The 16535-nt window shown below is 42.3% G+C and overlaps 1 protein-coding gene across 1 annotated transcript in view; it reads right to left on the bottom strand.

Annotated features, from left to right (window-relative positions):
* Window positions 1-16535, bottom strand: part of BACE2 (beta-secretase 2) — a 56689-nt gene that overhangs the window by 9168 nt on the left and 30986 nt on the right. The window contains exons 3-8 of the mRNA XM_071430166.1: window positions 14993-15209; window positions 12693-12821; window positions 11336-11470; window positions 8498-8599; window positions 4392-4541; window positions 2975-3143 (exon numbers count right to left, since the gene is read on the bottom strand). Coding sequence (XP_071286267.1) covers window positions 2975-3143; window positions 4392-4541; window positions 8498-8599; window positions 11336-11470; window positions 12693-12821; window positions 14993-15209 — 902 coding nt within the window. The remainder of the gene's footprint in view (window positions 1-2974; window positions 3144-4391; window positions 4542-8497; window positions 8600-11335; window positions 11471-12692; window positions 12822-14992; window positions 15210-16535) is intronic.

Genomic DNA, 16535 nt, shown 5'->3' with positions numbered 1-16535 from the left:
GAGATTTTCTTCATTGTTGATAATTACAGGACAAAAAAGTCGCCTCTGGAAAAATGCTATTTTCTAACATTTGTGTAGAACTCAACACATGCTAGCTCACCCACCTGGGTGGTTACAAAAGCAGGAAACCTGGAATTAGATAAAATTCATAATAGAATTGTAAAGTACAGCTTGAAAGGGGCCCCTGGAAGTCACCTAGACCAGGATCCTACTCAGAGCAGCACTGTCAGCATCAATAGATCAGTTCTGCTGCAGATTTATCCCAGGTTTATGCCAGGCCTTGTAAAAGCCCAAGAATGGGGACCCTGTTTCACTGCTGTGCCACCCAGCTGGTGACAAAGATACCCCTCATGTCCAATGTTACTGAATGTCCCTGGTAGATGTTGCTCTTTGTTATGTAATTTCATTTTCACCTTCCTTGGCTTGCATTCAGCTTAGGGCCTACCAAAACCCCAGTTCTTTTCCCACAGGGCTATTTATTTTTTCCTGATTTCTTTTCTTTGCTTAAAGATTATCTAGTTTAAACCCCCTGCCATGGGCAGGGAACTTTCCATTAGACCAGATTGTTCAAAGCCCCATCCAACCTGGCCTTGAACATTTCCAGGTTGCTTCACTAAAACCTGGAAATCACTCGTTGATCTGAACATCCTGTCTCAAGAAGGGACTTGATCCAAAAACCTGTCCTAGTCATCCTGTAAACACTCGGTTATCAACAGGCAACTCAAAATTATTTGTCTGAATAAGTCTTAAAAGGTTTCATGTAATGAGGAAAAGGCAAATTTTCAGCTGCAATGGAAGAGCTTCTTGCAGCTATCTAACTTTTCTCATTCTTGGTACATCCTGGAGAATGAAAATGGTCCAAAGGGTAATGTGGGATAAGCCAGTTCTCATCTCTAGCCAAGTCTGAAAAGTAACCTGGAAGTTCAATGAAATTAAGGTGTTTAGTCCTGTTCCCATAATTTGTGTATTCATCACGTACAGCTCCAACACCTTAGAAAATCAATTTGATTTAATTTAATGTTCGCACTAAGAGAGCAAGAGTCATTGCAAAGCCACACTGAATGGTCTTTAACATTCCTCTGTTCCTGAAGATTGGAGCCACCAGTAATTCAGTTTAATTTATGCCCACGAGCTGCCTAGAAGGCTCCAAATAAATGCCATGAACACAGTTGCTATGGCGGGCAGGGCTGGCCTCCACGGGAAGCTCCATCCCTCATCCTGCACTCCCAGCCGTGGCTCTCTCATCCAAGTGCTGTTAAATATGGAAACCACAAGCTGTGAAGGAGTGAAACTCAGCATCACTGGCACAATCCAGCAAAATGTCATCTGCCTCATGTGAGTGGGATCTGGCAGCTCCGTGCATCTTGTCTCAGCTGATTCCTCAGGAAGCCGAGTTCCTGTGATGCTGGTGAGACATGTGCAGAAAACGTGGACAAGGAGACCAGGAGGAAATGGCTTGGAGCACCAGCTGGGTGTAATCACATGTCCAAGCTCATGGAAATTCCAGTGGCAGCTCTGTTCAGCAAGCTCAGTTCTTCCTCTCTGGCAGAATTACGTGGTCACACTGTGCTTGCAGGGAGCAATACTAACACCACAGCGTTCTTATTATGGTTCTCAGGTTATTTTTCTCACCAAAGCAGCTCTAATGCACAGCAGCTGCCTGGTGTCCCCTGCTGACCATGCATGGTCCAGGTGCTCTCTCTGATGCCCCTTCCTCCCCACACTGATGCCTGCAGGAGGCAGCTCCACACTTGCTCCAGCTGCAGTCAGGAGGCACCAGGAAGAATGAAAGGCAGGAAAACCTGGCCTGCAGCGTTTGTCCAGTTACACTCTCCTGCCAGATGCATTCAAAATGTGTCTTTCATCACTGCCTGGCACCTCACAGAAGTGTCCATAAAGCAACTCATATCCATATCCAGATTTTCTCTGGGAGTGAGCTCAAAGCCAACAAATCTGAGCTTGTTAACAATGAAGAGATTAAAAAAACCTGCCCTAGAGCTACAGCTCAGCCAGCCAGTATCTCTGTTTTCCCCTTCATTAAGCACTCCAGTCCTAACTGCCTTTACCTTCTCTAAAACCTTAAAGAAGCACTGCCAGTTCCAGCCCTTTTCTCATGCAAACCTCAGGTGAGACAATGTTTTTCGGGGCACAGACTTTCCTGCTTGGGACAGAGACCTGAATATGGGTGCACATCCTTCCCCTCCTCTCCCAGTTGTGATGTCAAAGCAATGTCTGAACAATAAGGGGAGGAAACCCCAAAGCTTTTGGGTTTTAGCTACCCTTGGTGAGAGAAGAGAAATCATGAAAGTTAACCAGCACAGTAAAATCAGCCAGAAATGATGAGCTTCACATGAGCTTCCTCACATCTCCTCAGCAGCTAGTTGATAAATTAATGGCTTTCAGCTTACAATGCGAAAAGCAATTGTTTAGAATTAACACAAACACTACAGAGTCTTAATGTGAGTCCCATTTTCACCTCAGCTCACTCTTTGCCAATTTCTGAGGGGCTGAACAGGCTCAATTTACATTAGGGGAAAAGTGTGAGTAAGGCACTTCACTGCACACTTCAAGAGTTGGTTGAAGAATCCATTTATGCACAGCTCAGAGCAGGAACCAGCCCAAAATGAAGCTGCATTAAAAAAAACCACAGGGACTCATCTGATATAACTGTTATAACAGGGAAAATGCACACACAGACAGATGTCCCAGAAAGATCATCTCTGTGAGAGGGAAGAACCCAGCACAGATACCCAGAGCTGAGCCTGATTCAGTTCATCCCAAAAGATGTTGCAGTACAGTTTTGGTTTCCTTTTTCCTTGTTTTTTTCTTCGTTTGAAATGTGAATAACTTGGAATTTCTTTAAAACACACCCTTCACACTGCAGGAGTACCCACACTTTCTGCCAACAGATATGTGGCAAAGGTGTTTCTCTGATTTTCCTCACTCCCCAAATCCTGAGAAATTGTTCTCTTACCTGCACAGGGACTCACTGCAAAGCCCACTCTCCTCTGGGCTCTGTCAAAGATGACATAAAATCCCTCCATGACTGTAGCACCAATGACCAGAGCGTTTGTGGAGGAGGAGATGCCGAATCTGTAGCACTGCAAATTATCTCCTATCACAAGGATGGGTTGAATGTAAAGCTGTTAAAAGGAAAATGAAAAGAAAAATTATATATATTATAAAAATAAAAATAAAGCCAGAGTATAAAAAGCAACACCTCACAGCAGGTCGAAGTTCAGACTTTTTCATTTTTATAGTTCAGGCACGCAAATTCCACTGGAAATGGAGAATGGATAGGGGCAAACAGATTTGTGTACATGATTTAAAACTGGTCAAAGCTAACAGGCAGATAAAGAGGTAAAGCTTGTGGATTCTAAAAAGAGGTTGAACACAGTCAGTCACTACATGCAGGTCAACAGCAAATTCTCGAGATTCTCACTTTTTACCATAATTTCCATAAGGGAAGGATGGCTGAGGCAGAACCTGGGAGATGAACTCAAATTAGGGAATAATTAGTTATTAAAAGAATTATTAGGATGGAGTTGATTCACAAAGCATTCAGTGTCAGCTGCAAGGTTCTGAATTTTATAAATTCAAGTCACATTTCACCCCCTGTCTCCTCGGGGAAGATGAATGATTGCCAAGCTACATGATCAATACAGAGAAAGCTTATCATAAGGCTTTACTATATTTCAAGTTAAAATGTACTTAATAGGTTCATTCTTTCCTTTGCTCCTGCCTGTCCCTTGAGGTAAAAGAATGTATCAGTAATGTTAGACAATACCAGCCTGTACTGCAACTGACAGTGGGAGGAGAAGGCAGAAAAGGAGAACAAACGTGGCACATTATATTCTAAATATAATGGAATGGATGGAATATTAATAAAAGATAAACCAGGCGAGTTACAGAAGCTGGTGAAGAGCTCACAAAGGGTCATTGCCAAGATTTTCATATTCAGAAGAAGTGCTCCAACTCAAAATGCCACGACAAACAAATCAATTCCCTTCCCCAAACGAGAAGATCAAAACGAGCAGAGACATTCTGTATTGACATCTGATGTGGCCAAAGCTCATGAAAACAAAACAGAAACTTGCCTGTTTTTCCAGACAAATTGAAAAAAAAAAATTCACAACTAGATGGACTGCACTGAGAGGGAAACTGTGCTTTGTCCCTTTCTTTTTTGCTTTTAGGTTTGACGAGTTTGTTATTTTCCATATTTAAAAATTGATTTTTGAAATTTGATTAAAAAAGGTTTCCTTTGCATTCAATAAGCCAGTTCCCTGTTACTGCTAAAAATAGCTCTTATTTTTTAAGAGCATGTGCTTTATAATACTATTTACTATTCTATAATAGTAAAAATAAATGCAAAGATGAATAAACAAAGAGACCTGTGGTAGGATAGAGATCCGAAACGACCTACTGGAGTTTTCATCCCTCAGGTAAATGGAGAGTTTGGGAAATAAGGACCAGGGTTTTTCACTTCTATCCCAGCATGCAAGCTGTGTACCAGTCCAGAATTCAGAAGAGAATTCTTGTATCTGTGAAACAAACCAACCAAACAAAATTACACTTGGAGGTTACAGCCATTTTGATAGATTTTTGTGAATGACCACTGACACTATTTGATACTTTTCATTTCCACGGAGAAATTCAAGAACACAAATCTGAGCTGCTTCTTTAAGGACCAAGGCAAAAACCCAAACCCCAACCAAGGTGTGTCATGACCCAGCATGACCTGGAGAAGGGGGAAGAGGCAAAACCAAGTTTAGCTCTCCCTTCCCTCCCCATTTTTGTCCCATTATTTCCTCTACTGCAGTGAACACGTGGCCTCCCTGAGCAATCACTTCCACAGAGGGATTTTACTGCCTCCCTCCCTCCCTCCCCTCTGACCAAACACCAATGGTTTTGCATTTTACATTCTATAAAAAACACAAACCAAAGCACAAACCACGTGAATGTATCATGAGATAGTGAGGTCACCTCCCTTCCTCATGCACCTACAGCTCCTTACTCAGCTTCAGAGTCTTGAAGCCAAGGGCTAAGCCAAAAATCTCCTGGCATCTGAGGGGATCAAGGTTTGCTGTAAAGGAAAGAAACACACCCTCTTTCTCTTTTGAAGCCCTGTCACTCCCTACCAGTACAACCTGACACGCTTTTGAAATAAAACCCATTAACAGTATTTTGTAACATATCCATGGAACCAACAAAACAAAAAGCCAACCCCTACAGAGCTTGTTTGGCTAAGACAAACATCTTGCTCAATGTTCCTGCTCCCTGAACCTGATTTGCTGCCAGATCTGAGCAAAAGCCTTCCTCATTTTACTGCATTTCTTTGGCACAAAGTAAAAAAAGAAGGGAGGAGCTTGGTCTGAGGCTGCACAGCCAAAGGCTCCCATCTGGGTGAAGGAAGAGGATGGAACCCAGCCCCTGCACTCTCCTGACTTGTATTTATCTGTGAGATGGATTATTCTGTAAGCATCAGCTCATTCATTAAAATATGGCATTTTACAGGTGACAGGCACTCACCCATTGCCACACCTGCCAGAGATGTGTTTGCTAGGGCTGCACAGAGACTCCTGTTGGGATCTCCAGCTGGTCAGAGTGATCCCCAGAAAAGTTGGAAAGTCTCTTTTCTCAGCCCAGCGCTTGAAGAAAGAGTCAGAGCTCTTCAGTTCTCAGTCTCAAGGTTGTTTATTGTTCCTTATCTATAAAAAATTTTCTCCTGCCCTGCCAAGGTCCATCCAGCAGGACAGTTCCAGGCTCTCTGCCTGCCCCCAGGGCAGGGTTATGTCTTTATACTAAAAACTACGTGTACAATGTTTACAATTGCTTTCCAATACCTCACCTATGTTAGACAGTGAGCTTCTACTCTAAACCAATCTGTAAGTGCCAACATCACAGCAGAAGATGGAGGCCAAGAAGAAGACGGAGAAAGGCTGGACATGCCCAGATTCCTCCATCTTGTCCCCTGAACCCCCATTCTAAAAACCCCAAAATCTACTTTTCCACCCTGTGATAAATTCACTGTCATTCTACTTAAACTGTTGTGGCTTGCTGATCTTCATCTAAGGTTGGTAATTTGCTCCATGGGTCATAATCAAAACCACAGGGGCATGCTGGGCTCTGTGCCAGGGTCTCTGAGCCCCTGGCAGGGGTCTGGGCTGCTCAGGACAGCCAGAGGGGTGTCCTGGGTTCCCACAACTCCTTCCATTTCCAGGTGCTCTGCTCTGTTCTTGGGCCTCAGCAAGCACAGACTCATGTGAACAAGGAGATTTCCCACCATGAACAGGCCTTTTACCCTGAACTCTCAGCTCCTGCTGAAGTGCATCCCTGGGCACAGGGCAGAACACTCTTCCCTCACAGCTGAGTCCTAGGCCAAACCTGCTGAGAAATATGGTTCTCCTCTCTTTCCATTTGGTCTTGAAAAGCAGATCTGAGAAAAATTGCAAGGTACCACCCAGCCAGGTCAGGCCAAGCCTACAAAGTGCTCTGTTTTAAGTGCCTGCTTTAATTTCCCAGAAAGATTGCTTAATGCACTGCATTTCTTTCCCCTCCTTCTGCACACTGCAGCAATGCATGTGGGAGATTTGAGAGCATGATCCCCAAAAGGCAATTAAAAGGAAGATTTTAGGATTATCTGAGCTTTCTTCTGTTCAACTTTTTAACAGAACATTGTATTCCTGCTGTCCTGACTTCAGCTCAGTGAGGTGTAGTAGGTGTGTCCCCCCTCCCTGGCTCATTTCTGCCCATCTGCCAAAATCATCACCCTTCAACACCAAACTGCATCATAACAGCTGCTCCCTGAAAGCCTTCAGTCCAAATAATTTAAGTTTAAAAAACCATCTACACCACTGAAGAGCTCACAGCCTTGTTTTTGAGCTGAGCTGAATAAAGAAATGTGTCACACACAGTTATCCCAGTTTGTCTGAGAGGGAAATAACACCTGGCTGGGGTGCTCATAACAAACTATGAGGAGCAGGAACTTGTTAACCTGGCTCACCTGTGGTCAGAAAAGTGTGTCTGACTACAGCAGATGATGTTTTTTTCAGTGGTACATCTCCTGCCAGAAGCACAGAGCTGTACAATTGCTGAAAATACCCATTTTCCTGACATTGCTCCTACACAGCTGGAATCCCATCCCTGCACCCTGTAACTACTTTTCTTATTTAGCAGACTTATCTCCTTTGTTTGGAGCTGTCAAGGTAAATTCTGGGCTGTGTGGAGGGAAAGGGGTCCTAGAGATTAAAAAGAACTCAGAAAAAAAGCTACTTTATGAGTTTTTAATAGGACAGAAAAAAATAATTTAGGCAGAGTGAATGGTTCCCCTCTAATACCTTATAGATCTATCCACTGTTTCCTTGGGAGGTGGAAGGCCCCAGTTCAAATGTCCTGACCAGCACCAGAGGGGGGTGTGGATCACTGGGAGCACTCCCCAGGAGGATCCCTTATCCATAGGGGGACATTTCAAGAGCTCCTGGGTTGGCTTCTTTCAATTCTGAGCCCAGGGACTGAAATTGTTCCAGCCAACACTGAAGTGTTGTGCAAAGAGAAGAACTCGTAACTGGTACATTTATTTCAGATCCTGGACATCTGCAGGCAGTGAGGGACACTTCATGCCAAATCTCTGCTCTCCATCAAGCAGGAAAAAGGATCTCAATCTTGAATTATCAGCACACAGGCAAACACTGTCTTTGGGGCAGCTGCTTTGCTGTGTTCCCTGTGATTTGCATCAACAACCACTGGCTGATTGTGAGTCCATGACAAAAATATCAAGTTTGTTCACACTGAAATGGCTGGTGTTTATTCTTCCCCTTTAACCTTCTTGGTGCTGTTGCTTGTATTGAACAAAAATTTATGAATAGTTTTTATTAAGCAGAAAATGCTGCTTCAGCCACTCTGCACACAGAGAACTCCACCATCCCCATGCCCTACCGCTAAAGCCCACTCTGTTCCCAAAGAAAGATGCATTTGAACATAAATAATTCAATAATGAAGGTCAAAAGCAGCTTTATTGATATGAATAATCCTAATGAATGGCATTTATTCTAGACAGCACTAAGAATTATACTTGGAAAGGAACTGCTTGCAGCAGCAGGTTCTCCTACTTTACAAACACTCTGTTTTGAATGAAAAGACTGAGTTTTGCACTCCTAATACTTTGAATCAGAGCAACAGGGATTATGTCTGTGTTTCTGAAATGCTTAGAAGAAAATACACCATTTCTGATGCATTTCCATACTCACACTTCTTGTCTGCACTTGTGCCCCCCCTTTTCCCTCCTCCCTTATTTTTTTCCACCTCTCCCTTTCCATCAAAAGCCATCAGTCATTTCTCCCTTATTAACAAGGCTAAACCAGGGAAAGTTCTGCTCCCCTCAGGTGCAAGACCCACGACTTGCAAGGCAGGCAGCAGAGCTGACACCCCCTTTCAAAGCCCCTGTGATCCCTGAAGAGGAATTTCACATTTCTGAGCAGTTTTCATGGCATTTTCTTACCAGGGATGTGCGAGCTATCGCCTGCACCACAGCACTGAAGACTTTCTCTGGCAGTCGAAGCAGAGTGGTTCCACTGTCTACTATGGCTTTATCAGCATTGTACTGGGGAGGGGAGAAAGAAAAAAGAGAGGGAAGTTGTAGTCACTGTAATGCAGATCCCACTGTCTCCTGAGCAGAACAAAGCTGCTCCTTTCTGGCAGCTGCCTTCCCAGAACTGCATGTCATACTTGTCAGCAGCTCTCTCCAGCTGACAGCTTCAATTCCAGTGAAATCTGAGAGGAAAAAAAAAAATAATAATAATAAAAAAAAAAATAGCAAGATACTATCAGCCTAGACACAAGAGTGGGTTTATCTGCACCGGTCAGGAAATTACTGTGTCACCACAGCTGGTGCAAATGGTCTCACTGCTATAAAAAAAGTGAATTCTGGCCCCTCTCAGAGGGAGCAAAAGCATTTTGATATTCAGTAGAGAGGTGTTAAACACCCTGATGCAGCTTCCAAGCCCTGAATCAGGGTCTCTGCTAGCATGAGAACAGTTCTAGTTTAAACACAGCAGCCTGTTTTAATGGCTGGCATATCTAATATAGGAATAAGCAGAGAAAATTAGGCATCATTACATGTCTGTACTGGCTCAAGAGTACAAATGTCACACCTTTATCCCTTGACTGCTGAAAAGCCCTAAAACACACAAAAAAACAAGTGCAAAGAAACTTGAAGTTTGTCTTGCTGCCTTAAAATCTGCACAAAAAACCACCCATAAAGAGCAAACACCTCTTTTATTACTGTAATGCTGTTCAACCCTAAAATTAAGAGATCTCAGCAAACTTCAGATACAGCCAATGAGGTATAAACTTTCAAAAGGGTAAATCTTTTTTCATGAACTCCTTAAAAACTATGATTAACTGTTGGGGGGGGAAAAAAAGGCAAGTAGCAGTGGCAGCTATTTGCATTAACTACTTTTGCTGCCAGCTTAGGCAGCGGGATTAATATAACTGAGCTGTGACATGTTTATGGCATAATCATAAGACACAGGATGATATACAGCCTAAGCTACTTAGGAAGAGGTCAAACAGCAAGTGATTTTAAAATACACTGGTTTGGATGCTATCAAGTCACATGGAGTCCCTTCAGGGCAGTGACAAAAATAAAACCCACCAAAAAGTCAGAAAAAGTAACTCTTGACAGTTATTTCCACATTTTTTTGGAAGAGCTGCTATGGGGCTGCCATACAGAGCTGACAGAAAAGCAAACAGGAAATAATTTGTTACACACTTGGAAATATTTCCAAGGAGTGGAAAGAAATGCCAAGGCCTTTTGGAGTCCATTTTAGCAGATTTGTACCACAAAATACACAATCACTGGCATCCTGGAATGCCACCCTTGGGAAAAAAAGAAAAGTAGTTAAAAGGGCTGGCCATTGATATAAACCTGTACAAAAATCTGGGAGTAGTGGGATTGCTCACATGGGGACTGAGCAGCTGGTTTTGCCTTCTTGGCTTTTCTGGTTAATATTTACCAGTGCAAAGTGCAATTCTGGCAGCTCAGGGTCCCAGCTGTACTGGAGCCCTGGGCACATTCCCAGCACTGGAGCAAGGGCACAGCTTTTCCCTGGCAAGGAAAGGAGCAGTCCCTGGTGATGGCTGTGAACAAATGTTCCATTTCCTATGCAACAACAGAGAGGAGAGAGGGCACACGGGGCTCCTCATCCTCGAGTGAATCACGCATCCTCCCCAAACTTGTGCCGCTCCTGTTTCACTGCTCTTCCTCTGAATTTCTGTGGAATTTCTGTGGGAAGGTCTCCTTTGATCCAGGAAGGTTTGATCCCTCTGCAGCAGTGAGAGCAACCCCTGGCTCAGAAAAGAGCAACAATTACAGGAAACTTTCCTGACACACCACTGAATTTTTCAGTGAGTTGTTTTCTGGCAACAGCATGTATTAAAGCACTGAAGGGCTCCCCTTCAAAAAACATGTTGACTGTTTTTTAAGGCAAGAAAGAAAAGCAAACATTTGTTTTAAAGGACCAGTGGTTTTGCTTTCCTAACAGCACAATAGAGAGAGGCATTTAAATAGACCTTGTTCTGCTTATTGAGTTGAAAGATGCTGTGACTCACGTTAAATAATTGATATGGCAATATGATTTCAATATTTTGCATGGGAATATAATATTTATGCACATGTAATACTGGAATCATGAATTTCACTTAATTTATATGAACTATAAAAACTTTAAACTTATCACATCCCATTGATCTCCAACTAAGAGCATCAGAGTAGAATGAAATTAGAATGTCTAAAGAAATTGGGGCATAAAAATTACAGAACTAAAATCAAAACATGAATACCAACAAGCAAGAGTAAGAAAGAGATAAAGCACAAACATACACATACATCCTCCACAAAAAAAAAAAAAAAAAAAGAAATGCCTTTGGAATAGAAATTGCAACAGCACAGCCTCATTAGACTGATCTAGATACAGCAGAACATTATTCCTAATAGGAACAGAAAGCTTATCCATCAGGAATAATAACTGCCAGCCACAAGAGAGCAAAAGCTGATTGCAAGAACACAAAATAAAAAAGGCAGCCTAGGATGAGAACTTTAGGAAGCAACCCAGGGTGACTCCTGTCCGCTGCCATCATGAGCTGGGAGCTCAGACAGCTCCACAGGGTCACCCCAAAACCTCCCATTTCCTTTGTTTGACCAGAATTGCTTTAATTCAGTTCTCAGGACGCTGCAAAGCACATCTGCTTGCCAAGACAAAACCGACCAATTGGTTTTTTGTCTTTTCCTCAGCCCAACTTGCATTTCACAGAGACAGGAGCACAGCAGGGCCAATACCTCTCTGCAGTCCAGCTGGAGGTTCTGTCCCCCCACCTCCAGTTTGAGGATTTCCACCTGGTAGTACCACTCCTCCTTGATGGGTGTGTACCAGATATCCCCTGTGTACAGGCTGGGCTCAATTCCACCCAGCACCTAAGGGAGAGGAGAAAAGAAGTCAATTTAAAATCCCACGTGTTTAGTTTTGGGTGCACACGAAAAGGGGGATGTTTAATTTGTGCTACTCGGGGGCATCAAAGTTTTAATTTAGCATCATTTGTTAGGATTTTAGTGTCAAGTTCTCTGTCAGTAATAGAGCAGTATGAAACATTAAACAAGCTGTGCTTCAAACAGAATTCCCACACTGGGCCAAATTATCATCATTTTCACCTACAACCTCACACTGATTCTATTATGAAAACTCCACTGTTTTAATTTTAAAAAACAGCATCTTCAGTGGATAAATCTAGGCAACGTAAAAAATGGGACAGAATAATAAACTTACATGTGAATAATTTGCTTTATCAGATCAGAAAAGCTTTAATAGTGTCCAAGAAGATTTCATTTTTTCTTACACACATCCAAAATGGAATCCCATCCTGTCACTGCTATCACTTTTAGCTTCCATCAAAACCTAGGCTGAGGAGGGCTGGGAGCATTTGTGGACTCTCTGACTCTGAACTAAACTTAATAAAATTCTCTCTTGGTCTTCAGTTATACAAAAAACATTCACAATATGTGAATTCTCTTCAAAATAAGTGTTTGTGATCAGCTCCTGTGCTGAGATGTTTATTTCAGCGTCATTTGGGAACAGTCATTCCATCTCCCAATTCCAGATACAGAATGGGCCAATTCATGGTCCCATTAAAGATGACAGAAAGACTTCCCAGAGTAACAGCAAGCAGGAGATCTGATCTACAGAGTTTTCCCTTTAATGTGTTGTTGACAAAAAATTAAAAAAAAAAAGAAAAAGAAAAGACCCTTGATTCTTCTCCCCCTTTTCACATCTCATAAAACAAAAATACTGTAGCATTTTGATGAGATTGAACAAATTTATCAGCTGCATAAGGGACTACTCAGTTTGAGAAATATAGCAGAAGCTGCCCTGAGGAAACACCACAACATTCATGTTTTCCTTTGTTAAAAGATGAAAAGTTTACTCAAACTTGAGAGAAGAAAAAAAATAGAATTGAGAATGAAAATAAATAACATTCAAATTTTGCCTAAGGGCTTAGCTTTTCTTTTAAAAAATAGGAAACATATTTAAAACACGAAAATATCTTTAAACACTAAATTTGGCAGAAGCAGGATAGTCAGAGAAAAGAGGGAGAGAGATGAACAAAGATACATTTTCCCTCTCCTATTGACAGATACCCACAAGACTACCTCCGTTGGTACCACTTCCAGAAACAGGGAGTCCAGCACCACACATCTGCAGGGAGAAAATGTTGGGGATCTTTGCCTGCCTCACGAGGGAATCAAAGAATGTCTCCACAGAACTGGAAGGCTTCAAGGTGTTGAAAAGCAAAACAAACAAACAAACAAACAAACAAAAAGAATTGCAGGGTTCGTTAGAAAGTTTCTTTGCAGAAACCAGCAAATCGTTCAAACAAGGCCGCTTTTCATGAGTAAATTGAATTTCTGACAAGCAGCTGATGAAAGTTCCAGACATAATAAGCCATTAAAATCCCAATATCTGTCATTTTTCTGTTTCTGTTGTTTTTAAAAACATTTTTACTCTTGACCACTGTCAGTGCTGCTGCCACCAAATCCCTAAAACACAGGAGTAATGTTCAATTGCAGTTTCCAAACTCAAACAGAGTTTGAGCTTGGCAGAAACTCTCACTGATAATTTCTGTTTGGGAAAGTCTTTGTGTTATTAGAACACTCAAAGGTAACTTGCCTTTTATGCCTTCCCATAGTTAAAAAGCAGAATTTTAAAGTCAAGACTTTCAGTTTCTCAGCACTGTTGAATTCTAACAAACTTTGAGTTGAGTGGCCCAAATTTCCTCTCTTTTCTCTTAAATAACTTCATACCAAGCAGGCTCTCTCCAGCTGGGTGCTGGCCAGGTTCTTCCTGACACTGCAGGTCCTGTTTTCCTTTGCAGTCACTGGAGAGCTGCAACCTCCCTGTGATTCAGATTTGTGTGCAGGGAGGTCAGAGGGGCCAAGTGCTCTCACTGCACAAAGCTCAGAGCAGCCTCAGAAGCCAACAACCCTGAATTCCTTGGAAGAAGGGAAGAACAAATGCCCTGAGTGCTCTGCTTACCCAAAGCAGAGTCTGAGAACAGCTTCTCTTCTCTTCTCTTCTCTTCTCTTCTCTTCTCTTCTCTTCTCTTCTCTTCTCTTCTCTTCTCTTCTCTTCTCTTCTCTTCTCTTCTCTTCTCTTCTCTTCTCTTCTCTTCTCTTCTCTTCTCTTCTCTTCTCTTCTCTTCTCCCTTCCCTTTTCCCTTCCCTTCTCCCTTTTCTCTCCATTCTCACTTTGGGATGTGAAGGTTGAAAATGGTAACTTTGTCATTTTCCAATCACATTTTCAGTTTTAGATTTTAAGGTTATACATTTTGGATTATAAACTTCAGGTTTTAATGGAATCTTCCACCTGAATTCCCTGCCTCCAGAGGAGCAGGATGTGCTTGGTTCTGTGCTCCTGGAAATACTGTAGCTAATATCTGTTCTGAAATTATCCATCCACCTCTGTGGAAACCCAGGGCACAGGGAATATTTCCCTGTCTGCTCTGGGGTGCCCTGACCCCCAGGGATGCACTGACTTTGACCCTCATCCATGGAGAAAGTTTCCCAGACTTCAAGATAGACCAGAATCCACAAAAGTGTGAAATAGATTATAGAGAGCAGTGCAGGTGCATCACTTGGTGAGAAATTGAGGTTTTGGGGTTTTTAGTATGTTGTGGATGGCAGCAAGATGGAGGGCACAGGGTGTTGTCCTGGGTTTCTTCCTCATGCTTCTTCCTCCTCCTTCTCCATGGGTTTGGGTGGCATTTTGTAATTGGGCAGAAAAGTCCCCATTGCAGCTCTGTGGGATCAGTTATTGGGTTAAAAGGGAAAATAATCCAGGTGTCAGTTCTTCATTGGATAGTTTAGTCCTAAAAGACCTTGGAACAAGAGATTGTTGCCATTTTGTGCCTTCTAATGAAAAGCTGCTGAACTCACAGCAGTGAGACTGTTTTACTGATAAGAAATAATAAACACCTGAGTCTGAACATGAACCACCATCTCAAGTGCCTTCAATCCAGACCCAGAGAAACCCACAGCTGGTACTCCAGCACACCTCAACTTTTACTTGATGAACAGAGAATGTCCTAGAATGAGCTGCTGAGGACTTTGCTTTGGACCAGTGTTCAGAAGTATCCTCAGAGCTCTAAAACCTCCCTCCACACACATCCCACAACCACACTCTGGTACTACAAACTCTGTAAAAAACTATTCATTCCAGAGGAGCTAAAATCAGCATTTCTATCACCAGAAAAGCCAAAATCCTCACATGGGACTGTGGTACCACCACAACCCATTTATTCTTTCTGCAACAAAGAAAGAAGATGTGTAGGAAGGAGTGGCTGGAAGGGTAGAGCCTAATGCTGACAGATCATCTGCTGGCTTTATTTTAACACATTTCTATTTATTGTCCTTGTGAAAGACAACTGGGGGGTAGGGATGGTTTACCTTGGCTAAGGCATCGTAGGCAAGACCCAGGATCCCATGCCATTTAACCCCTGGCAGGAAGAAGTTCTCTGACTCCAGGATGGTGGCAATGTTGATGGTGTAGCTGCCATAGAGTCCTTTGGGCATGGTGATGACATCTGTGCCCAGCACTCCAGTCCAGCTGCCTTGGCTGTACTTCACTGTCACCTCAATCCCTTGGGATCTGTACGTGCTTGACCTTTAAAAGGAAAGGACACACTGATGCATGGGCTGTTCATTTACAATGCAAGACAACAGAATGTATTTCAACTCAATTTTGGCCAGAGAGGGGGAAAAAAAGGTAAATTAAGTATGCAAATTTGTATTCATACTGCTTCTAAAATCAGGAAAAAGCATAAATTAAAAAACCCCCAAAGTCAAAGCCCCATTTTTATCCAGAAGCCATCAATAACTCAGATCTTCACAATGTGTTTTACAAAAACCACCATAATCTAAGGTATTTTGTCACCTAGTGCAGTGTCCCTGACTCAAACTGGTCCATAGAAGCAACACTTTTCAACTGGAGAAGGAATGTATTAAATGGCACTAGAAAATAGAAAGCTGCTGAATTTAAATCTAAAATTGAAATGCGAAGCTAACTGAATAGCTGTAGACTAATACCTCATTAATATTCCTAAAAGATACTTTTTGGGTAAATTGGAATATTATTGTACCAGCAGTAAGACAGAGGTTTCCTAAATCTGCAGTTTGACCTATCTATGAGGAAGTTGAATTTGATATTATTAACAAATGATTCACTGACTTGGAGGAGAAAAGGAACTAATTTTTCTAGACCAGGGAAGCAAAGGCAAAGGAGCAGTTAAGTATGGCAAGCAAAAGAAGGAACTGAATCCTGTTTAAAAGGCTTAAAAAATAGTAAAATCTTCAATAGATTTTTCATTTTAAAGATCTGTAATCCACAAGTATTGTTATCATTTCCCACACACATCTCTACTGAAGAGCTTAAAAAGTTCTAGATCCCTCACAATTTACTTTGGATCCTCTCCTTGGCACACAGCTTCCTCTTTTGAAGAGACAGATGACCACGTTCAGGTCATCTCAAGAGACTTTTCACAGCTTTTTGGAAAGTAAATTAAGGGAGAGGGGGGAAGTAATAAATTTATAACAGCATCTTTACATGTGTAGAACAATAGAAAGGGCAAGGGTTTATCAGGTGCAGGTACTTGGATCACTCCAGCTTTAATCTAACAGCCACGTGAAGTGGCTTCACAGGCCCTGTGCCTGAGCTCACCAGCATGAATTTGGGAAATTATTGAATAATTTTCGTTATTATAAGGAACAACCTTCAGATGGCAACATGGACAAGTCCCATAATTCAAAGAGTTTCTCCTGAGGGACACTTTGGCCATATGCACCATGCAACTGACTCTTCCAAGGCAGGGAGGCCAGGCTCTAACCCTAAGCAGTTCTTGACACTCCCAAAACCTAACCCTTCAAGGGTTAACATCCAAGGCAGCAGAAATGCATGAGATAATGTTTCAAAATGCAGGAGTTCCAGGTAAGA

This window comes from Agelaius tricolor, unplaced genomic scaffold, assembly GCF_023055355.1.
Source record: "Agelaius tricolor isolate 1412-34295 unplaced genomic scaffold, bAgeTri1.0.p SCAF_7, whole genome shotgun sequence".
Lineage (NCBI taxonomy): Eukaryota > Metazoa > Chordata > Aves > Passeriformes > Icteridae > Agelaius > Agelaius tricolor.
The sequence above is the reverse complement of the archived record's forward strand: the minus strand, read 5'-3'. Positions and strand labels throughout refer to the sequence as shown.